Source organism: Acartia tonsa, chromosome 12 (assembly GCF_053477335.1).
Source record: "Acartia tonsa isolate MP-2025a chromosome 12, ASM5347733v1, whole genome shotgun sequence".
NCBI classification, from domain to species: Eukaryota; Metazoa; Arthropoda; class Copepoda; order Calanoida; family Acartiidae; genus Acartia; species Acartia tonsa.
This window is the reverse complement of record NC_137271.1, coordinates 1,663,752-1,688,135: the sequence shown is the minus strand read 5'-3', so window position 1 is coordinate 1,688,135 and position 24,384 is coordinate 1,663,752. Positions and strand designations below refer to the sequence as shown.

Genomic DNA, 24,384 nt, shown 5'->3' with positions numbered 1-24,384 from the left:
CAGGTAAAAAATCAAAATTTCTAATTTGAACAGTTAGAGGTAAGTTTATTAAACAACATAAGCTTCTTTTAATATATTATTTAAATATTTGCAGAAAAAATTACAATCGGCTTCCAGGTTCAGGTGCTGCAGGCCTCCAGATGGCCTCTGGACAGGTAAAAAATCTAAATTTCTTATTAAAACAGTTAGAGGTAAGTTTATTAAACAACATAAGCTTCTTTTAATATATTATTTATATATTTGAAGAAAAAATTACAATCGGCTTCCAGGTTCAGGTGCTGCAGTCCTCCAGATGGCCTCTGGACAGGTAAAAAATCTAAATTTCTTATTAAAACAGTTAGAGGTAAGTTTATAAAACAACATAACCTTCTTTTAATATATTACTTACATATTTGAAGAAAAAATTAGGATCAGCCTCCAGGTTCAAGTGGTGCAGGCCTCCAGGTGGCCTCTGGACAAGTAAAAAATCAAAATTTCTTATTAAAACAGTTAGAGGTAAGTTTATAAAACAAAATAACCTTTTTTTAATATATTTCTTACATATTTGGAGAAAAAATTACAATCGGCCTCCAGGTTCAGGTGCTGCAGGCCTCCAGATGGCCTCTGGACAGGTAAAAAATCAAAATTTCTTATTTGAACAGTTAGAAGTAAGTTTATAAAATAAAATTACCTTTTTTTACTATATTACTTACATATTTGGAGAAAATTTACAATCGGCCTCCAGGTTCAGCTGCTGCAGGCCTCCAGGTGGCCTCTGGACAGGTAAAAAATCAAAATTTCTTATTTGAACAGTTAGAAGTAAGTTTATAAAACAAAATAACCTTCTTTTAATATGTTACTTAAATAATTGAAGACAAAATTACTATTGGCCTCCAGGTTCAGGTGGTGCAGGCCTCCAGGTGGCCTCTGGACAGGTAAAAAATCAAAATTTCTTGTTTGAACAGTTAGAGGTAAATTTGTAAAACAAAGTAAGCATATTTTCAAATGTTATTTATGTATTTCAGGTATAACCTTAAAAATATTTACCTCAATAATTGAAAATAAACATATTTTTTTATTATATTACTTACCTACCTCATTGATATCAAAAATTCAAATTACCTTCTATATTTTATACTAGGAATCATTGGGAATCAATAATAATATAATAAATAATATATTAAAAGAAGGTTATGTTGTTTTATAAGTTGACCTCTAACTGTTCAAATAAGAAATTTTGATTTTTTACCTGTCCAGAGGCCACCTGGAGGCCTCCAGCACCTGTACCTGGAGGCCAATTGTAATTTTTTCTTGAAATATTTAAATAATATATTAAAAGAAGCTTATGTTGTTTTATAAACTTACCTCTAACTGTTCAAATAAGAAATTTTGATTTTTTACCTGTCCAGAGGCCACCTGGAGGCCTCCAGCACCTGAACCTGGAGGCCAATTGTAATTTTTTCTTGAAATATTTAAATAATATATTAAAAGAAGGTTATGTTGTTTTATAAACTTACCTCTAACTGTTCAAATTAGAAATTTAGATTTTTTACCTGTCCAGAGGCCACCTGGAGGCCTCCAGCACCTGAACCTGGAGGCCAATTGTAATTTTTTCTTGAAATATTTAAATAATATATTAAAAGAAGGTTATGTTGTTTTATAAACTTACCTCTAACTGTCCAAATAAGAAATTTTGATTTTTTACCTGTCCAGAGGCCACCTGAAGGCCTCCAGCACCTGAACCTGGAGGCCGATTGTAATTTTTTCTTCAAATATGTAAATAATATATTAAAAGAAGGTTATGTTGTTTTATAAACTTACCTCTAACTGACCAAATAAGAAATTTTGATTTTTTACCTGTCCAGAGGCCACCTGGAGGCCTCCAGCACCTGAACCTGGAGGCCGATTGTAATTTTTTCTTCAAATATGTAAATAATATATTAAAAGAAGGTTATGTTGTTTTATAAACTTACCTCTAACTGTCCAAATAAGAATTTTTTTATTTTTTTACCTGTCCAGAGACCACCTGGAGGCCTGGAGCTCCGGAACCTGGAGGCCTATCCAAAAAATCTTAAAACTTCGTGAAATTCATCATATAAGAATGATTTTATCCCTAATAACCTACCCTCTCAGTCCAAAGATAAAGCCAGGGTGCCAGGTTTACGCAAATTTGTCAAAACTTCCCCCCCCCCTTGCTTCTTCATTTCAAGTTGAAATAAATAATATTCCAGAGAACCATATACAAAGTTAAAAGTTTTCAAAGATAAAGTTATTTAAATGCTTCTTTTAGTTTAGGATTAAATAAGATTACATAGAAAAATATGAAAAGTTAAAACTACATGAATTATTAGAGATTATTGATTGCAATGTTATGACCCATAAGAAAAATTGTGTTAAACTTTTTAAATTTTGTATAAATGATTCTTTTTTCATCTACACATATCTATAATTATTAACAAAAGTATTACCTAACTAGTGTAAATATTATTTAAATCTCCACATATCTATAATTATTAACAAAAGTATTATTTAGCTAGTGTAAATATTATTTTCATCTACACATATCTATAATTATTAACAAAAGTATTACCTACCTAGTGTAAATATTATTTTCATATACACATATCTATAATTATTAACAAAAGTATAACCTACCTAGTGTAAATATTATTTTCATCTACACATATCTATAACTATTAACAAAAGTATTACCTACTTAGTGTAAATATTATTTTCATCTACACATATCTATAATTATTAACATAAGTATTACCTACCTAGTGTAAATATTATTTTCATCTACACATATCTATAATTATTAACAAAAATATTACCTACCTAGTGTAAATATTATTTTCATCTACACATATCTATAATTATTAACAAAAATATTACCTACCTAGTGTAAATATTATTTTCATCTACACATATCTATAATTATTAACAAAAGTATTACCTACTTAGTGTAAATATTATTTTCATCTACACATTTCTATAATTATTAACAAAAGTATTACCTACCTAGTGTAAATATTATTTTCATCTACACATATCTATAATTATTAACAAAAGTATTACCTACCTAGTGTAAATATTATTTTCATCTACACATATCTATAATTATTAACAAAAATATTACCTACCTAGTGTAAATATTATTTTCATCTACACATATCTATAATTATTAACAAAAGTATTACCTACCTAGTGTAAATATTATTTTTATCTACACATATCTATAATTATTAACAAAAATATTACCTACCTAGTGTAAATATTATTTTCATCTACACATATCTATAATTATTAACAAAAGTATTACCTACTTAGTGTAAATATCATTTTATTCATAATGATATTGATATTTCGATTTCCCATGTTACTTAATTATATATTTTTTCAGATTAATAAAATAAAAGGAAAGAAATGAGCTAAAGTATAAAGAACTGAATCCCAGGTTGACTAAGAACTTCAGGTGATTAGTTAGTGGAAATTTTTATGCCTTTTTTAAAAATAAGGTATATAGTATAAACTTCTTCTACCAATTAAAAATTTTGGTTCAATGCTTTAGATTTCATTTGTATGACCATCAAAAATTGAATTATGCTAAGGACATCTAGTTTTAGATAGTAAGTGTAAGGTAAATTCTAAATAAGATTATATGAGTTAATGTGCTTATTAAGTAAAATCCACCTAAACCTTACTAGAAATATGAGCAGAAGACGACTTTTGTAGTTTGAAATCATATTATCTAAGCAATGAAGCGCGGCATAGTCATATGTATGCGCCCCCACGCGCTTTCTTCCTTTGTATTGTTTGATGCCCTCAGCACGGCACATGTGATGTGACGAAAAATCCTGTTCTGCATAGAATGAGTGGTTAGCTGTGTGATTTTTTACCTCTATATACTTCCTGGCTTGATATGAATTAAGACTGGTGAGTATTCTTTCTTTTTAACCTTTGAATTTTGAAGATTAAAGTGATTTTTTGGTTTAAGATATAGCAAATTGATTTCTTTATTTTTTCATTAAAATAGACCAAATCATTGACTTATTTTTACCTACGAATAATTTTATATATTTCAAAATGATTCTGTTTGAAATTTATCAGTTTCTATTAAAAAATATGCACGTTTTCTTATTCGTTGAAACATTTTTAATATTTTGTATTAATTTTGTTATTATCTTTTTAGATCCCACCGTTTCATGGTGTAAATACACTATTTGTAACTGCATCAGTGCCTTATTCATTGGAAGTAGTGAGGATGATTGTGCTTCATTCACTTAAGATCTCGTAGACGGCCACGTAGGCCTAAGTACCGAGATATTCGGCCCAAAGCACCGAAACAATGAAACGGTAATCAAGTCTGTCAGCCAAAGAAGAAGCTGTACTGGATGATGTTACTGTTAATGTGCTGGATTATTGAATAATCTCCAGACCAGACTATAACTGTAATCAGTGCTAGTTAAAGTGACATTATGGCTCAATATAGCGAACTTGTCAAAGCGCAAAAAAGTTATGGTGATCTGAAATGATTTATTTGATGAACTCTAGACGTTACCAACCATAATTGTAATAAGTGATAGTTAAAGTGACATTATGGCTCAATATAGCGAACTTGTCAAAGCGCAAAAAAGTTATGGTGATCTGAAATGATTTATTTGATGAACTTTAGACGTTACCAACCATAATTGTAATCAGTGCTAGTTAAAGTGACATTATGGCTCAATATAGCGAACTTGTCAAAGCGCAAAAAAGTTATGGTGAACTGAAAAAGACTCTCAAAGCTATCGAAGATCTTAAATCATTGAAATTCATGATGGAGATAGCAGGCGATGATCTATATAACTGTAGAGTTGAGTTCATTTTTCTATGGGCTAAAGCTGCCGCAATAATTCAAAATGGTTTTGTAAAACCGCCTGGCACTTTAGTTGATGATATCACCAGTATGTTTTACTTATTGGCCAAGGCCAATGTTAAGCCTTGTTTGCCTTCTAAGAAGAAAAACACTGCTACGGCGAGCACTGCCGTAGCTGTTGTTGATGCTGTTGTTTGTGTTGCAGTCAATTCTGATGTTATAGATAGAGATGCAGCCGTTAACAACACTGCTGGGACGAGCACTGCCGTAGCTGTTGATGATGAACCTGTTGGTTCTGCTTGTGAAGCTGTTGTTGATGCTGTTGTTTGTGTTGCAGTCAATTCTGATGTTATAGATAGAGATGCAGCCGTTAACAACACTGCTGGGGCGAGCACTGCCGTAGCTGTTGATGATGAACCTGTTGGTTCTGCTTTTGAAGCTGTTGTTGATGCTGTTGTTTGTGTTGCAGTCAATTCTAATGTTATAGATAGAGATGCAGCCGTTAACAACACTGCTGGGGCGAGCACTGCCGTAGCTGTTGATGATGAACCTGTTGGTTCTGCTTGTGAAGCTGTTGTTGATGCTGTTGTTTGTGTTGCAGTCAATTCTGATGTTATAGATAGAGATGCAGCCGTTAACAACACTGCTGGGGCGAGCACTGCCGTAGCTGTTGATGATGAACCTGTTGTTGATGCTGTTGTTTGTGTTGCAGTCAATTCTGATGTTGAAGATACTGCTGCAGCCGTTGACAACATTGCTACGGCGGGTGTTGCCGTAGCCGTTACTGATGATAATGTTGTTTGTGTTGCAGTCAATCCTGATTATATTGAAGATAGTGCTGTAGCCGTTGATAACATTGCTACGGCGGGTGTTGCCGTAGTCGTTCACAATGCTGATGTTGGTTGTGTTGTATCCAATTCTCATGATGTTGGTGATAGCGCCGCGGCCGTTCCTGATGATGATGTTCACGTTCCAGCCGTTGCTGCTGTCGTCAGAGTTGCAGCCAATTCTAGTGTTGAAGTTGTTGCAGTTGACGCTGATGCTGATAGTATTGCAGTTAATACTGAAGTTGTTGCTGTTGCAGACAACATTGAGGTTGGTAGTGTTGATAATCACTGCCGAAAAGGCTTCCAACTGCTGAAGATGGTTGGAGGAAGCGGAGCAGCTTTGAGGGCTGTCTCCACAACAGAGAAAATTATAGAATATTTCTCTTGTGCAATTAAATTAGTGCCATGTGATAATGGCCGCCGACACTTTGTATTCGATACAGGGTGGTCATTTTGAAGCAGTCCAGCTGCGGATTTTTTGTAGCCAAGCTGGCCAGGGAAGTACCGACAGAAATACCTATCCCTGCACATCTAATCTACGACATAAACCATTTATGTGTGAAAATGATCTCCTAAAGAGAAGAAATGTTACAAGTTATATATTAGGCTTGTGAAGGGAACCAAAATGGGTTCTGTTTTCGTTCATGTTTAAGCATTTATAATAATGAACACGATGTATGATATTATTAAAATATTGATTATTTTAATCACTTTCTAATCTATTCTCTATTTCCTAGAGAAAAAAATATATTTATTCCTTGCCATGGTAGTGATTAGAATTAATAAAAAAAACTTTTTTTTATGGTAAAACAGATTTTAAGTATTTTTTTTCCTCTAGTTACTTTTCCCTCTCTTGCAGATTTAGAGTTCCAATATAATGCATGAGGGTCTTAATTGGAAGATTTTTGAAATATTTTTGGATGATTTTTAAAATTTATTAAGACCCTCGGGGAAAGAAATGAATTTCTGTGCTACATACATCTTTTGGAAAATATTTATTTAGTCATTATTTGACTCTGCTGAGAAACGTCAGTATTCCCATTCTTATAATTAGAAGATTTTTTATTATTTTTGGAGAACTTTTAAAATTTTTTAAGATCCTCGGGAAAAGAAATGAATTTCTGTGCTACATCCATCTTTTCTAAAATGTCTATGTAGTCATTATTTGTATCTGCTGAGAAACGTCAGCATTCCCATTCTAATATTAAATTGATTATTTTAGCCTGCAGAGGAAATAATGTTGGTTGTTCCAGTCAGAACTGAGGTCTCAACATAAGTTTTTATTCATATCGGTTATTGGTAAGTATTGTTATTAGTGTACCATTTCTAGTAATATATTTCTGTTTCTATAATTTCTCTTTTCAATAATGACTTTAAAAGTTACTAGGTAGCTATTAGCTAAATGTATGAAAAATAATCTAATTCAACATTGAAATGCTTTCTTTTTTCATTTTTTGGGGGGGTTGGGGGTGTCCCATCCCCCCAAAAAATAGTTATAAACCTTCCCGGGACCTATGAGAAGTTACCCTGTTAAGGAGAACCTGATCGGATCAGCGGTTAGCGAGATCCTTTGGTACAAACATACTAACAGACAAAGTATGGCAAAGAGCCTATTTGAAAACCATTGAAATCAATTTCCATTATAATAGTAAAAATAAAGTACATACATTGTTTTATTCAAAATTATATTAATTTACTATTTTAGATTTGTAACTGATGCCACTGTAGGAATAACAAATATCTATAATTATATAGAGGCATAGAATGATGGATAGTGAAAAAGAGAAGAACTCTTGTCAGATTTGTGGCAAAACATTTACTAGAGCTGGTCATAGAGACATTCATATGAGAACTCATACTGGTGAGAAACCATATTCCTGTGAAATTTGTAGGAAATCATTCTCAGCCAAAGGCAACAGAGATATACATATGAGAACTCATACTGATGAGAAACCATATTCATGTAAAATATGTGGTAAATCATTCTCACAGTTAGGTAGTAAAGACAGACATATGAAAACGCATATAGGAGAGAAACCATATTCTTGTGAAATATGTTATAAATCATTCACCACAGCTCAAAATAAAGATTCTCATATGAGAACACATACTAGTGAGAAACCTTATTCCTGTCAAATATGTAGTAAATCATTCTCACAGTCTAGTGATAAAAATAAACATATGAGAACACATTCTGGTGAAAAACCATATTCATGCAAAATATGTGATAAATTATTCTCACAGTCTGGTGTAAAAAATAGACATATGAGAACTCATACTTTCGAAAAACCATATTCATGTGAAATATGTTTTGAATCCTTCTCCACAGCTCAAAGTAAAGACAGACATATGAGAACACACACTGATGAGAAACCATATTCATGTCAAATATGTGCTAAATCATTCACCACAGCTCATCATAAAAATAGACATATGCTAACACATACTGGTGAAAAACCATATTCTTGCCAAATATGCGGTAAATCATTCTCACAGTCTGGTGTTAAAAACAGACATATGAGATCACATACAGGGGAGAAACCTTATTCATGTAAAATTTGTGGAAAATCATTTCCAGAGAAAAGAAATAGAGACAGACATGTTAGTAAACATACTACTGGAACAAAACTAGATACATCTGACAAGTGCAGTAAATCATTGCTAGATGTTAATAAACATAAAACTGTACATAAGGACAACTACAATGGTCTACTATCAACAATGAAACCTGTTTGTGTCAAGCTAAGAAAACTTTCAACATTAGAAATAAAATCATTGTCTGAAATAAATAATGAACACAGTCTTGATTCTATCAGTGAAGAAGAAACTCTTAATAAAGATCCTCTCACAATTCAGATAGATGGAACAAATACAACTGTTGTAGAGGAAACTAAAGAGAAAAATATTGAGCATATGTATAAAATATGTGAAATTAGAAATGAAGAATTTGTAGAAAATGTGTTTATTGATTCTCTCACTACTAAAGATGATCCTTTGAATAATGATGAAGCTCCTAATATCATGAATGTAAAAGAAGAAATTAAGGAAGAAGAAACTCTTACTAATGATCCTCTCTCTATTAAAGAGGAGCCTACTTTCATTGACAAAGCTGATGCAGATGTTAATGTAAAAGAAGAAGAAACTGGTGATTATCTCTATGAAATTAAGGGAGAAGAAACTCTTGCTAATGATCCTGTCTCTATTAACAAGGAGCCTGCTTTCATTGACAAAGCTCATGCAGATGTTGATGTAAAAGAAGAAGAAACTGGTGATTATCTCTATGACAGTGACAATATTGATCATTCAGAGGTTTATGAAAATATTAATGAAGAAGAAACTCTTAATAAATATCCTTTCAAAGTTCAGATAGATAAGGCTGGTAAAACTACAAATGTTGTAGAAGAAACTAATGCATTGAAATCTTTTAGCTGTATTATTTGCAGCAAAATATTTTCTAGTATTGATCTTCTAAATCAGGGTTTCGGATCCGCATTGATTTTATGCGGATCCGGATCCGGATCCGGATCCTACTGGATCCGGATCCGGATCTTTGACAATAAAAATAAAATCACCAAATTTTACAAAAAAATTTATTCTTCAATTCGAAGTCAAAAATACTTTTAATTTTCAAGTCTGAACCTAAACCTTAAAGATTGGCTCTCATCAAGAGAATGTCTGAGATTTTATATAAATTTAGGTAGATTTTTCCATTTTTTCCGCATTTTTTGGAGTCTAAGGATCCGGATCCGGATCCGCATTTTTTTTGCGGATCCGGATCCGGATCCTTGGACTCAAAATATGCGGATCCTTGCGGATCCGGATCCGGATCCGAAACCCTGTTCTAAATATTCATAAATATGTTCATCCTTTAGTGAAAGAGAAGAGTAAGAATATTGAAGAAACTTACAAAGAGAATTGTATCTCTGTTAAAGAGGAAGATGTTGATATTTATATAAAAGAAGAAACATCTGGTGATTATCTATCTGATAATGAAAGTATTTATGATAAAGACTCTTATGACAATATTGATATCAAAAAATTTAAACTTGAAGAACCTGATGTATAGTTTTACCTTTTTATCAACCTATTAATATGAATATATATTTTGTTAAAATGTGTTTTAGTTAAAGATATATATGATATTTCTTTTCTCTATTCTTTTTAAAAAAATTTTTTTTTTTCATGATTTAAAATATTTATTTTTTATAAGTAGGTACCTATGAGAAATCAATCAAATTTTATTATATTTTTATTTTCATTCTGTACAATGTTAAAATGTTGCATAATGCATTTTTATATTATCATTATAGTTCCAATTAAAGTTGCATTCTACAATTTTATTTTTTACAGATATAAAGAAAGAAATGAATTAAGAACTGTGAGAGGAAAATAAAACTTTAGGTGAGTAAGTTTTGTTTATCAATACAAGGGATATACAATTAAACAAGACAATTATAATTAGAAGAACTGTGAGAGGGAAATAATACTTTAGGTGAGAAAGTTTTGTTTATCAATACAAGGGATATACAATTAAACAAGACAATTATAATTAGAAGAAATCTTAATTTGGAAGAAATTTGAATTAAGGAATATATAGATAGTTTATAGCAAAAAGATTTCAAGCAAAACTAAAATTGGTTATATTTATATTTTCCAGCCATTCTTCTGATAATTTATTATGATGTTCATTTAGTTAAAAGAAATCTATGTAGTTACTAGTAACAAATAGCAATACAAATAAAAACTTTATGAGCAATACAAAAATATCTATATTATAATCTCTATTATTTAGGAGGTGACTGTGTGAGTATCAAGATTTATGTTCTAATCTAATAATAGGAGAGATATAATCACTAATATGAAGGTAATATTTACTAGACAACTACTTCAGATGTTTAGACGGATTCAGTAGTGCTAGAGGAATGGTTCTTTCAGTTGTAAAATCGTATAACCGACAGATAATTAAAAAATGTAAAGGACCTTGGTTTTGGCCCTACTATAGCATAAGTTATGACTTTTTTTGTTAGCTTACTCAGATGAACTTAATAGACATACATACGAATGGACAGGAAGCAGAAGTCTGTAGTGTCCTAGATTAATTTGGTTAGATGATTACAAACAATTTTGCTAGCTCTACTGTAGTCAAAGTTAGATTTTTATTGCTAACTTACTTAGACAGACATAATGAAATAACAATGACAAGATGCGGACGTCCATAGTGTATATTTATTTTGCTTGGTTAGACGATTTTAAAATTGTTAAAACCATTCTTCTAGCTATACTAGGGCCAAAGTTTGAGTTATTTTTTAACACTTAGACGGAAGGACAGACAATTGTTAAATAGTTTTTAAAAATATTTTACTAAAACAGGTGTTAGGCTGTTTTTGCATTCTTTAAACTTGCACCTTGGAATACTTCTAAAGACTAAAGACACAACAAATTTGTAACAAATTAATCCTAAAAAATATGGGAGAAGTAACTGAATGAAAATTGCTGATACTTCTAACATTGGTAAAAGCAAACTCAACCCCTTTATGGTAAACCGCTGCCAAACTTTCTTTTGGATTTTCTCCTCTATTCTACTTTACTGACTATATGACATTCAGCTGATTACTTATTCAAATTTCAGGTTTGTGACTGAAGCCACTGTAGGAATATCAAATATCTATAATTATATAACAGCATAGAATAATGGATAGTGAAAAAGAGAAGAACTCTTGTCAGATTTGTGGCAAGACATTTAGTACAGCTCAAATTAGAGACAGGCATTTGAGAACACATACAGGTGAGAAACCTTATTCATGTGATATATGTAATAAGTCATTCTCACAGTCTGGTGATAAAAATAGACATATGAAAATACATACTGGTGAGAAACCATTTCCATGTGAAATATGTGGTAAAACATTTACTCAATCTAAAAGTAAAGATACTCATATGAGATCACATACTGGAGAAAAACCATATTCCTGTGAAATATGTGGTAAATCATTCTCACAGAAAGGAAATAAAGACACTCATATGAGTAAACATAGTTTGGAGAAACCATATTCATGTCAAATATATAGTAAATCATTCTCTCTATCTCATCACAAAGATACTCATATGAGAACACATACAGGAGAAAAACCATATTCATGTAATATATGTGGCAAAACATTTTGTACAGCTGGTAATAGAGACATTCATATGAGAATACATACTGGTGAGAAACCATATTCATGTGATGTATGTGGTAAATTATTCACACGATTAGATAGTAAAGATACTCATATGAGATCACATGCTGGAGAAAAACCATATTCCTGTGAAATATGTGGTAAATCATTCTTACAGAAAGGAAATAAAGACACTCATATGAGGAAACATACTGGTGAGAAACCATATTCATGTCAAATATGTGAGAAGTCATTTACTACATCCAGTAGTAAGTCTAAACATATGAGAATACATACAGGTGAGAAACCATATTCATGTCCAATATGTAGTAAATCATTTACCTCAGCTCATGGTAAAGATTATCATTTGAAAACACACATTGGTGAGAAACCATATTCGTGTGATATATGTGGTAATTCTTTCTCCACAGCTCAAAGTAAAGATATTCACATGAGAACTCATACTGGAGAAAAACCATATTCATGTGAAATTTGTAGTAAATCATTTACTTCAGCAAGCAGCAGAAATAAACATGCTAAGACTCATGAAGTACATACTAGTAAGAATAATATACTTGTTAGTGACAACAATATTGATATTAGTGACAACAATATTGATATTAGTGACAACAATATTGATATTAGTGACAGCAATATTGATATTAGTGACAACAATATTGAAACTCCTGAATTTGAACAAGTATTTATAAAGGAAGAGGACAAAACTAATATTTCTCAAGTAAAAACAGAAAATGCTGAAATAGAAGTTGAAGAAGAAGATTTGGTGAAAAAATATTGGGAAGAATTTACTTCAGATTTGCCTTAGTACCTAGTTACTACAAAAAACATTGTCATCAGTAATGAAAATACTGTATATTTTAGTGTGTTTGTTAATATTAATATTCTATGTTTGTCTTATTCTTATTTTACTAGAGTTAATGCTTTAAAAGTACCTAGAAAATATAGTTAAAACTAATGGCTACGCCTCTAGTGGCACTTTAAATGTTTTTTTTTGTTTAAGTCTCTAAGATACCTATCTATGTTGCATTCAAGTCTCTACGTAAAAGTCTGCAAATATTTAATTTTTTTCGATTTTTTATGATTTCTCTTGAGAGGGTGGTGGTACCCTCCCCCAAAATAGTTATCAACCTTCCCTGGACCTATGAGAAGCTACCCTGTTAAGGAGATCCCAATTGGTTCAGCAGTTAGCGAGATCCTTCGGTATAGACAGACACACATCATGATACTTTATTGTAAGGATTAAAATTATAGAAATATTTGAATAAGAATATGTAAATAATGGTTAAGGTTCATATCCTATTACTTTAGAAATATTTTTTAACTTTGTTTCATCTTAAAGATAATTAAGTTATTTGAATTACTTTTTTTTAGTTAAATATAATAATATTCCAGAGAACCATTTACAGAGTTGTAACTTAATGAAAATTTAACTTTCTTTACTATGAAAAATATCTTGATTTCTTACTAATTTTGTAAAAATGCTTCCTATTTTTTAGTAGCGAAGCTACTCTATAATTTGAAATGTCCGTCTGTATGTCTGTCTGTCTGAAACGTTTTTAGGGAAACGTGATTTTCTCAGCTCCTACAAAAGTTAGAAAGCTGAAATTTTTTGTCAACATTCCCATCATTATGGAGCATAATTAAGTATGAAACATCGTTAGCGGTCGGACTGCTTTTAAACAGCTTTTTAGCTGCTTTTAATTTTCAAAACTGATTTTCTTGGCTCCTGTAAATAAGAGAAGGCTGAAACTTCTTGTCAACATTTCCATTAATATGGAGCATTATTATGTATAAAACATCAATAGCGGTTGGACTGCATTTAAGCAGCTTAGAGCGGCTTTTATTTTTCAAAACTGATTTGGTCGGCACCTGTAAAAGAGAGAATGCTGAAACTTCTTGTCAACAAGCTTATTGATATGAAACATAATTAAGTAGGAAACATCAATAGCGATTGGACTGCTTTTAAGCAGCTTAGAGCCGCTTTTATTTTTTAAAACTGATTTTCTCAGCTCCTGTAAAAGATAGAAGGCTGAAACTTCCAGTCAACATTCCCAACAATATAAAGCATAATTAAGTATCCATCATCAATAGCGGCCAGACTGCTTCTAAACAGCTCTTTAACCGCTTTTACTTTTTGCAACAGATTTTCTCGGTTCCTACCAAAAATACACTACTGAAACTTGCCAATATTACTGACTTTATGCCCCATACTTAGGTATGAAAAATCTTTGGTAGTCTGATTGCTTTTAAGCTACTTTTCTTTTTGAAACTTTCAGACATTATCCTTAATTTTTTTAAGTTTCATGATTTTAAGTTTTTGCATATTTATTTGCATATATATCTCTTTCTTTTCTTTGTCATGAAAACTGTCAATCAGCTCTATAAATTACTTTGTCTGTTTGTCTATTTTATTATAGATTTTGTGCTTCGCTACTTATGGATGTTGTCATCCTTGTTATGTACCCTTATCTATAATTATTGATCTAGATTATTTGTGTAAATATTTTAATATTCATATTAATTTTTCCCATGTTACTTTAGCAATACTTTTTTCAGAGTAATAAATTAAAATGAAAATTTGAGCTAAAATATCAAGAACTGAATCCCAGGTTGATTTAGAAATTCAGTTTATTGACCTTTTTTTTAATGCTATTGGTCATAGATTAATATGACTTTAAAAAATAAAGAGAAATAGTAAATGTTATAAGTCTGAATAAGAATAGTCAATGTGCTTATTAAGTTAATTCTTAGTATAATAATTGTATTCATTCAGAAATTTTCTCCGGCAATGTAATGGAAACTCTTTCTCTGCAATTGATTAATATTTTTAGACAGACATTTTTTATTACCTTTTTTAAAAATTTAAAACCCTTCAATTTGTACTTTAAGAATATTTACAGAATATAATTTTTTAAAGGATATGATTATTTTATCTATTAATAACATTATTTTTGTATTAATTTTATTGGTTTAGTTTAGTCTGATGAAATATTGTTGGTTGTACCAGTGAGATCTGATATATCAAAATAGTTTTTGATACATCATATTTTAAAAGGTAAGTGTCTTAATTAGCAAGGCAATTCTATAGACTACAATTCATTTCCACTAAATCTCATAGTCATACATCTCTGAATACATAATCGCTGAACACCAACCATCACATGATAATAATTAATTTGTTATTATTAAATTATTATTGATATAGGGCATCAGATTCACTTATAGTACTGCAATATATGATTTACCATTATTTGGTATAACAGGTGTCCTCTTTAATACCATTCAAATAAACATTATGACATTCAACAATAGAAAGAATTATTTAGAATATACCTACTTTATTTTATTTCAAATTACATAAGTTTACTCTTTTAGATTTGTGACTGATGCCACTGTTGGAATATCAAATATCTATAATTATATAACAGCATAGAATAATGGATAGTGAAAAACAGAAGAACTCTTGTCAGATTTGTGGGGAAACATTTAGTACAACTAGTAATAGAAACACTCATATGAGAACACATACCCAAGAGAAACCATACTCCTGTGAAATATGTAGTAAATCATTCTCGGATAAAGGCAATAAAAAGAAACATATGATAATACATACTGGTGAGAAACCATATTCATGTGATATATGTGGTAAATCATTCTCACAGTCAAGTAGTAAAGATTTACATATAAGAACACATACAGGAAAGAAACCATATTCATGTGTAATATGTGGTAAATCATTTTCTAATTCAAGTAATAAAGATAGACATATGAGAACACATAGTGGTGATAAACCATATGTATGTAATATATGTTTAAAATCATTCACCACAGCTCAAAATAAAGATACTCATGAAAGAACACATACTGATGAGAAACCATATGCATGTGAAATATGTGGTAAATCATTCTCACAGTCTGTTTCTAAAGCTAGACATATGATAACGCATACCGGTGAGAAACCATACTCATGTGAAATATGTGGTAAATCATTTACTCATTCTCTGTATAGAAATACACATATGAGAACACATACAGGAGTGAAACCATATTCTTGTGAGGTTTGTGGTAAATCTTTTACTCAATCTCAGCAAAAAGATAGTCACATAAGAATACATTCTGGTGAGAAACCATATTCCTGTAGTGTTTGCGGAAAAGGATTTACTACTTCAAGCAACAGAAATAAACATGTTAAAACTCATGAAGTACATTCTAGTGAGAATAATATATCTGTTAGTGACAACAATATTAATTTTAGTGACAACAATATTAATTTTAGTGACAACAATATTGATATTAGTGAAAACAATATTGCTAATCCTGAATTTGAACAAGTATTTATAAAGGAAGAGGACAAAACTAATATTTCTCAAGTGAAAACAGAAAATGGTGAAATAGAAGTTGAAGAAGATTTGGTGAAAAAATATTGGGAAGAATTTACTTCAGATTTGCCTTAGTACCTAGTTAGTATAGACATTTTAATCATATAAATACTGTTAATTGTAGTGTGTTACCAATATCAGTGTTCTATTATTGCCATATTCTAATTTTACTAGATTTATTGCTATATAAGTAAAGTACCTAGATACTATAGATACTGCAGATTTTTTTCACTTTTATGATGCTTATTAATAGTTTAAGGATAATGACATTAATTAGATTATTGAAAATCTAAAAACATAATACATTGTATCAGATATTATAGATATATATTGTAATAGTTGAAAATTTTACATAATAATATCTAATTAACTTTTATTTACCTTTTTTATCATTTTCTCTTTTTTTATTATTCTTATATAACCTACCTGTATATATACTACTATTTTGTTTTAAATGTATTATCCTGATATTTATTCTTGTTATAATTTATAATATTGTTATCAATCATTGAAACATTCTGTAAATTAGCCCGTCTATCTGTACAGTAAGACCCTTAAAAAGTTTTTTTTAGGGTTTACAGCCCTAATTTCTTAATGTATTATTAAAATTAGCATATTTCCTTGTTCTCTATAGATTTCCACACAAGCATTTATAAAAGTTTTAATTTTAACTTCATTTGCACGGGATAGTTTTAGAGCTTAAGTTTTGAAAAAGGATTTTTTAGTTTTTCTTTATGAAGAATATAGACAAAAAAAATAATTTTATAACAAAAAATATGTAACAAAAATTCAATCCATTTTAAATCATGCAACAAGAAAACTTTTTTTAAAAATGAAAATAAGTCCATATCAATAAAAATTAATTTTAGAAATAACAAGATAAATGGTGTGCCACGGATTTCTTTCAATATTGCTAAAAAAAATTATTAAATATTGGGTTCTTCAAGTTTGAATATTCATAATATGATACTGTAATACTGTACATATGTTTTTTTTTCAGATTCAAAATAGAAAATGAAATTATATGAAAGAGAAGAACAAGAGCTGTAACTCATGTTTATAAATCCAGGTGATATATTGATAATTTTAAAAACCTTTGTACAGAAAGACCACAGAGGTTGACAAGAATTAGTTAGAATATTATCCTTCAAATTTAGCTGAGCTGTGTTTATAATTATAGAAATAAAGAAACATTGTTGAAGCTGTGACCATAACTAAGAGGAGTAAAAACTTCATTCTTGCACACTTTTGTACCTTAGCTAAAATTATTGTCAAAATCTCATCAAAAACTTTGCACAGGATGCTTTTATAATCTAATACAGTATTTTGAAAAGTAAAACAGAGAATTTTTTTAAAGTTTTTATCCAGAGATAACTTCATATTTAAGTATCATTGTAAATAAACACTTTTTTTTATAAGAATGTCTGTTTTGCTGGCCAAAAAATTGAAAATTAGGAAAATGATAATTATAATTTTCTAGCATTGTCTCTAAACTTCAATTAATTATTTTACTTAATCTATCAAATTTTCAAGACAACTCCTATAAGTCATTTTTAAATCTTACTTAATATGATTTTATAGTAAAATAACGTACATCCGAATACTAAATAACAAGTAAATGAAAATCATTTAATACCTATATTTGCGACAACTTTTGTTCTATAAATTCTTCCAATTTTTAACATCAACAAAAACCCCGCCCCTCTCGGAGAGAATCGAACCCGGTACTCACGGATAAGGAAACCAACATTCTATAATTAAGCTATGAAAGAATCCAATTATCATAGGTGAAAAAAGACATCGTAAACAAAAACTTATTTCTTATTGTATACTTTAAAATTTCATGGATTTTCATGTCTGTCATTTTGGCTCAGGGGTAGAGGTGGGGATCCAGTTGGAAGGTTGTGTGTTCGAATCTACCCAGCCTCAAAATATAATTTTCAATGTCTGAGATAACAAGTAATATTTGGTAAAAGTAAAAATATTTGTAAAAAAATTAAAAAAAAACAGTTAATTAAAATATCAAAAAGCTATTTTTATAATTTGTTTTTGCATCCATGATACAATGAAAAGGAAAATTAGTATAAATTAATCGAAATGGAGAGAGAGAGATAGAGTGAGAGAAAAAAGAGAGAGAGAGAGAGAGTAGATATCATGACAATTGATAAAACTGTAAAACTGTAACATTGGCAGAGTTGAACCTGCATTCTTCCTATCCATACACTAGCTCGATAACCCCTACACTAAAGAAGACAAGACTATATTCATGAAAATTTAGGTATATAATACAATACTCTCTCTCCCTCACTCTGCACATAATTTTTCAGTATGGCTGAGAACTGGTTATAATCCAACAAATATTAATCAGTTTCGAAGCAATACTGTTATATGATATTTATAAGGAAAGAACAACTTGATGTCTATTATCCCATTATAAAATAATAATTTTTTCTGCACGGTCTAGATCCTGCAACCAATGTAATACAAAACTTTAACGCTATCCACAAGACTGAAAAAGAAAGGAAATTTATCAAAAAAATTTAAGATCTTAAACAAAAATGAGAAAAACGTTGAGTATGGAGGTATGCATTGTATTATAAACAGCTTTTCGCGGATATAGATATGTACAATTATAAGATCAAAGCCAGTTGAATTAGTCACAAAATGCCAAAGGCAAACAAACAGAGAGCCAAACAAACATCCTGCTACTTTTTTATATGGATGATAGCTACAATATTTTAAGTTACTTGCCGGGTTTGAACTGGAATTCTTGGCGTTATCCTGTTACAAAATTTTTTATCAATTTGAAAATTTGAGTACCCCCCCCCCCCCCCCGACAGTCTGGATAGTCTGCGGGAGGAGGAAAAGATTTGGACACAGGAAAAAGGCAAGCTTCAATTTAATTCAATAACGTGTCCGTGCTGTGTGGGGAAGCCGAGCGAAGCGAGGCTTCTCCACAGCACGGACACGTTATTGAATTAAATTGAAGCTTGCCTTTTTCCTGTGTCCACAACTTGATGTCGGGGTACTCTAATTTTCTAAATTTCAAAAACTATTTTAGGTTAGGTTAGGTTAGGTTATAGGCTAGGGACCCGAGCGCTGCGGCCACGGATGTTCGTTGTCTGGGGTACTTTAATTTTCTAAATTTCAAAAAACTATTTTAGGTTAGGTTAGGTTAGGTTATAGGCTAGGGAGCCGAGCGCTGCGGCCACGGATGTTCGTTGTCTGGGGTACTTTAATTTTCTAAATTTCAAAAAACTATTTTAGGTTAGGTTAGGTTAGGTTATAGGCTAGGGAGCCGAGCGCTGCGGCCACGGATGTTCGTTGTCTGGGGTACTTCTTTTAAATATTGCTACGCAACCCACAAATAAAATTGTTCTTGCTAAAAAAACGCGGACGAGAGGGAGAACATAAAGGGGACTGGGAAAAGGGGGTTGTTGGTCAGATGGGAGAGGAAAGGGGTAAACAATACAGTAAAAAAACGCGGACACGTAGCGGACGAGAGGGAGAACATAAAGGGGGCGGGGATAAGGGGGTTGTTGGTCAGATGGGAGAGGAAAGGGGTAAACAATACAGTAAAAAAACGCGGACACGTAGCGGACGAGAGGGAGAACATAAAGGGGGCGGGGATAAGGGGGTTGTATATAAATAGACTGAGAGCTTATAGCTGTTTGCTAGTCGACTGCCTTGTAGCGAGGGACCGAGATCCTAAACTGGTTGGCATGGTTGACTAAGGAGGCAAGGCAAGGCTCGTGTCTCGCCTTATATACCCTCCCTCCCTTCCTCCTGTCCAACCTAATAATAGTTTACTTAAATTATTATTTTGTTGTCGGGGGGGGGGGGGGGGGGGGGGGGGGGGTACTCAAATTTTCGAAATCGCTAAAAATAATACTAAGAGGAATCTACCGAATTCTTAGATAAGTTACATAAAATTTTGCCCCAAGACCACAGCGGCATAGTTAAATTTGATTTTTATATAAGTATGTGGAAAAAAGACAACATAATCATTTTCATAAATATTTCTCTTCCAATACTACTTTTGTTCCGTTCCTCTCTCTCTCTAATTAAAACTAGCCAATACGCTCCTAGCATCTATGGGATCTATATTCAAAGGTATATGGAAGGGCAGAAAAATAGCCTAATACCATACCCAGACTTTTTTTTATAAAAAGAAAACAGCCTAAAACCATCTCATGACCTATAAGGAGCTTCACTGTAAAGGAGAGCCATATCGGTTCAGCAGTTAGTGAGATCCTTTGCTACAGACAAAAACTCTTACTACTTTATATTATAGGCTACGCCCCCAGAAGGCCTCTGGGGGCACTTGAGGAGGGGAGAGTAAAATCCCACAACCCATTTTTAAAATATGATTCATAAAAAAGTAAAAAAATTTTTTAGGGGCGATTTCTCTTGGGAGGGTGGTGGTACCCATCCCCAAAATAGATATAAACCATTCCGGAGACACTACCCTGTTAAGGAGAATCCGATCGGCTCAGCGGTTAGCGAGATAGTTCAGTACAGACAAACAAACAAATATACAGACATCATTTTACTTTATTATAAGGATTGTAAAACTATTCACACAGGCAGATTTGAACCCGGTAACTTCTGTTTGACCTACATATACGTTAACCCCTCCAGTAAAGAAGTCAAGATATGGTATTGTTAAATTATAGTGTGTACATTACCCCCCCCCCCCCCCTCTCTCTCTCTTTTTAGTCGTAAAAAGGACATCTAGACCCAAGGATGCTTAATAGAAACCTTCAACTATCATTTTTGATTTTCTGAGATTTTTTAGGAAACAATAAGAACTATTTTTTAAATTAATTTTGTTTTTATATTTTTGTTTAATATTCGTTTCTGAGAAAAAAATGTACTTTAATAGCATCACAGTTGAAGGGTTTGAACCTGAATTATTTAAACTCAAATCATCACTGCTAACCACTAAACCAAATAAGAGTTGGATTGTAAAGGAAATTCTGGCTATTTAATTAATTCCACCATTAATTATGTCGAGTGGAATAAGAATGTTTCATTTTCTAATAGTTGGAAAACTGTCCAATATATTATGCAATGAAAAATATGAATAATCCATTCTTAAGTTTAACCACAAAGCAGAAATTATTTTTAGTCATCAGTTGTAGTTTTTGCCGAGATTCACCCTACCACTTTCCTGACAATGATTAATCCCCATTAATTAATTTAAGTAATTAAAATGTCACGGAACCTCGAAGATTTTTTGGTACGAAACCTCGAAGATTTTTGGCACAATACTAGAAGATTATAGGCGGAGTTTTGTAGGTTTTTTTTATATGATATAAGAGTATTACCTATGTTTTGAAAAAAACGTAACTTCAACATTACAAAAAAACAATTTATTAGAATTAAATCATTTTCTCTAATTTCTTTATCAATCGCGTTAAACTAAAAATCATTAATTCTGTGAAATAAGTTATTCTTACACACGACGTATGCACAATATGTACTTTGAGAGAGAGACAGAGAGAGAGAGAAAGAAAGACAAAGAGGGTGAGAGAGAGAGGGAGGGAGAGAAGGAGAAAGACAGAAAGAGAAAGAGAGAGATAATTTCAAACACAGATATATATAGAAAGGGTAAGCGATTGCGAGGAAAAGGCCAGAACTCTAAAACACAATATTAATTATGCATTATCATATAAATTACACTATATATAACATATAAATGGCATATTCTGTTTAAGTAAATAGTGGTTCCATTCAAGAAGAACATGTATTAATTAATTTAAAGAATGAAGTTCTGAGATTTTGTTACACAAATGACAAATTAAGGGCGTACTTTTAAAACCTATTTTCAGATGTAAATAAAATATTAAAATGCTATCATATGTATGTTTAATATATATAGGATATATACGGAAGGGGTTTATCGTTATATATAAGCTAGACACCATAGCCCTCTCAACCACTCAGCCAATAAATTACACAAAGAATCTTTTAGAATACAAAAATTGTAATTTGAAGAAAAAAAAATCAAAAGTTTTATCAGGGAGGAATAAGCCATTATGACATTATATTAAAAACTTATAATCCTACTGACTAATTTGAATTAAAATATAGAAACCATCTTTGAAGGGTAAAAATAGGGGGGTTGCGTGATTTTACGTCTAGAATTTAGGAGGTTCCGTGATTTTACGTCTAGAATTTTGGAGGTTGCGTGATTATGATCTCAACATTTTCAGTTTCGACATGACATGTTTTTCTTATTCTAAAAAATAATTAAAAAAAAAAAATTAGGATCCCATAACATTTTAAAGAAAGAGAGGCAAAATTATAATATGTTTTTAATTAAAATAATGAAATTGATAAAAAGACAGAAGAAAAGTTAGAGAGGGACATTTAATCTTTAAAAAATAACGCACGAAAGAGAGAGAGAAATAGGGAGAGAGAGAGCGAGAGAGATATCAAACGCACAAGAAAGAGAGAGATCAAATAGAGATAGATATAAAGAGAGATAGAGACAGAGAAAGAGAGAGGGGGGGGGGCGTTAGTACAGAATTTTTCTTACTATACAAAATTATACAAAAACAAAATTTAATGTTGGAATGAAACAGCTTTGAGAATCATTGGATTTCAATTTGTCTAATTTTATTAAAGCTGACTTTTATGTCAGACAGAAAAAGTCGTTGGGGATAATAATGGAAGAATATGGTCATACAGTCAGAGATAAGACAATGGAAGAAAAAGTTTAATATTCAGGGATAAAATAATATGGAAGAAAGGAGTTAATAGTCAGGGATAAGACAATGAAAGAAAAGGGTTAATAGTCAGGGATATGACAATGGAAGAATAGAGCTATTAGTTGGGGATAAGACAATGGAAGAATATAATTTTTTAGGTGGTGCCTGCACCACCACTTTTCTAGTTATCAAATATTTTTGAATATACTACTTTAATTATTTCAGGCTGCTGAGGAAATATTATTTGTTGTGCCAGTCAGAACTTGGGTCTGTAAAGAGTTTCAGATTAAAATCATAACATATAGGTAAGTAGTTTTAGTAGAGTTGTACATCTATAATTCATTTCTATATTAATTTAGCTTCTCTAACATTGAATAGAAAATAATAATTCTTTTTCTTTAAATATTAGAGTATCTAATTGTATCACAAATAATTGTGTTCTTGTGTATATTAATGAGATACAACCATCACATGATAATAATTAATTTGTTATTATTAAATTATTACTAACTAGCAGCTTCGCCCCTAGCCTCTAGGGGCTTCGCCCTATATAGTTATGGGAAGTCAACCCTTCTTAATAGAAATATTCCAAAAAATTATTCTTTGTTTAATTACTCTGTGGTAAAATTAAACCCAGGTTGTGCGCTTTATGCACAAAAATTTTGATTTGTACAAATTTAACCCAATTTGTTTGCCGTATACACAAAAATTTCAATTCGTAAAAATTAAACCTAGGTTGTTCCCATACACAAAAATTTAAATTAAAAAAAAATATTTTTATTTTATTTTGGGGGGGGGGGGTTTCATTGGGGCTTCGCCCCATGTTGCAGTGGGGTTCCCACACCCCAATTACTGGTTTTTGTTTACAAAAAATTTTAAAAATTAAAAATTTTGGAAGTGGGGATTTTTTTATTTTTGGAGGGTTGGGGTGTCCCACCACCCAAAAAAATTGCTTAAATCCACCAGAGGACCAGTAGTATTCCCAGAAGGGTAGAGCCCAATTTGATCAGTAGTTACTGAGATTTTACAAAAAAATTTAAAATTTTTTTTTGGGGGGGTTAGGTTTTATTTTTAGGGGGGTTGGGGGTGTCCCACCCCCCAAGAAAATAGTCTAAAACCACCACAGGACCAGTAGGTATATTCCCTGAAGAGTAGAATCCGATCGGTTCAGTGGTTACCGAGATCTTAAGGAACAGACAGACAGACGGACAGACATCAAGCTACTTTGTATTATAGATATCGGGCATAAGACTTTCTTATAGTACTGCAATATATGATTTACCATTATTTAGTATAACAGGTGTCCTCTTTAATACCATTCAAATCAACATTATGATATTCAAGAATAGAAAGAATTATTTAGTATATACCTTCTTTATTTTATTTGAGATTACATAAGTTTACTATTTCAGATTTGTAACTGATGCCACTGTAGGAATATCAAAT

The 24,384-nt window shown here is 31.3% G+C and overlaps 4 protein-coding genes and 1 long non-coding RNA gene across 5 annotated transcripts in view; all 5 read left to right on the top strand.

Annotated features, from left to right (window-relative positions):
* Positions 1-24,384, top strand: part of LOC145333918 (uncharacterized) — a 155,914-nt gene that overhangs the window by 63,440 nt on the left and 68,090 nt on the right. The gene's annotated exons all lie outside the window — the stretch shown is intronic.
* Positions 3,794-6,289, top strand: LOC145334080 (uncharacterized). The gene is made up of 2 exons (XM_080179363.1): positions 3,794-3,915; positions 4,172-6,289. The coding sequence occupies exon 2, from the start codon at positions 4,700-4,702 to the stop codon at positions 6,119-6,121; it is 1,422 nt and encodes a 473-aa protein (XP_080035489.1). The 5' UTR covers positions 3,794-3,915; positions 4,172-4,699; the 3' UTR covers positions 6,122-6,289.
* Positions 7,420-9,730, top strand: LOC145334437 (uncharacterized). The gene is made up of 2 exons (XM_080179899.1): positions 7,420-9,142; positions 9,537-9,730. The coding sequence occupies exons 1-2, from the start codon at positions 7,429-7,431 to the stop codon at positions 9,728-9,730; spliced, it is 1,908 nt and encodes a 635-aa protein (XP_080036025.1). The 5' UTR covers positions 7,420-7,428.
* LOC145333708 (uncharacterized) lies at positions 10,013-13,229 on the top strand. The gene is made up of 3 exons (XR_013884582.1): positions 10,013-10,065; positions 10,457-10,528; positions 11,294-13,229. It is a non-coding gene; the product is annotated as an uncharacterized LOC145333708 (long non-coding RNA).
* LOC145334436 (uncharacterized) lies at positions 15,232-16,297 on the top strand. The gene is made up of 2 exons (XM_080179898.1): positions 15,232-16,045; positions 16,187-16,297. The coding sequence occupies exons 1-2, from the start codon at positions 15,281-15,283 to the stop codon at positions 16,295-16,297; spliced, it is 876 nt and encodes a 291-aa protein (XP_080036024.1). The 5' UTR covers positions 15,232-15,280.

What these genes read in the sequence shown, in the direction of transcription:
- LOC145334080 (XM_080179363.1), top strand. Translation starts at nt 4,700, where the DNA reads ATGGCTCAATATAGCGAACTTGTCAAAGCGCAAAAAAGTTATGGTGAA.
- LOC145334437 (XM_080179899.1), top strand. Translation starts at nt 7,429, where the DNA reads ATGATGGATAGTGAAAAAGAGAAGAACTCTTGTCAGATTTGTGGCAAA. An exon ending in TATTGATCTTCTAAATCAGG is followed by an intron (nt 9,143 to 9,536) that starts GTTTCGGATCCG and finishes TTCATCCTTTAG; the next exon opens with TGAAAGAGAAGAGTAAGAAT.
- LOC145334436 (XM_080179898.1), top strand. Translation starts at nt 15,281, where the DNA reads ATGGATAGTGAAAAACAGAAGAACTCTTGTCAGATTTGTGGGGAAACA. An exon ending in AACATGTTAAAACTCATGAA is followed by an intron (nt 16,046 to 16,186) that starts GTACATTCTAGT and finishes GTATTTATAAAG; the next exon opens with GAAGAGGACAAAACTAATAT.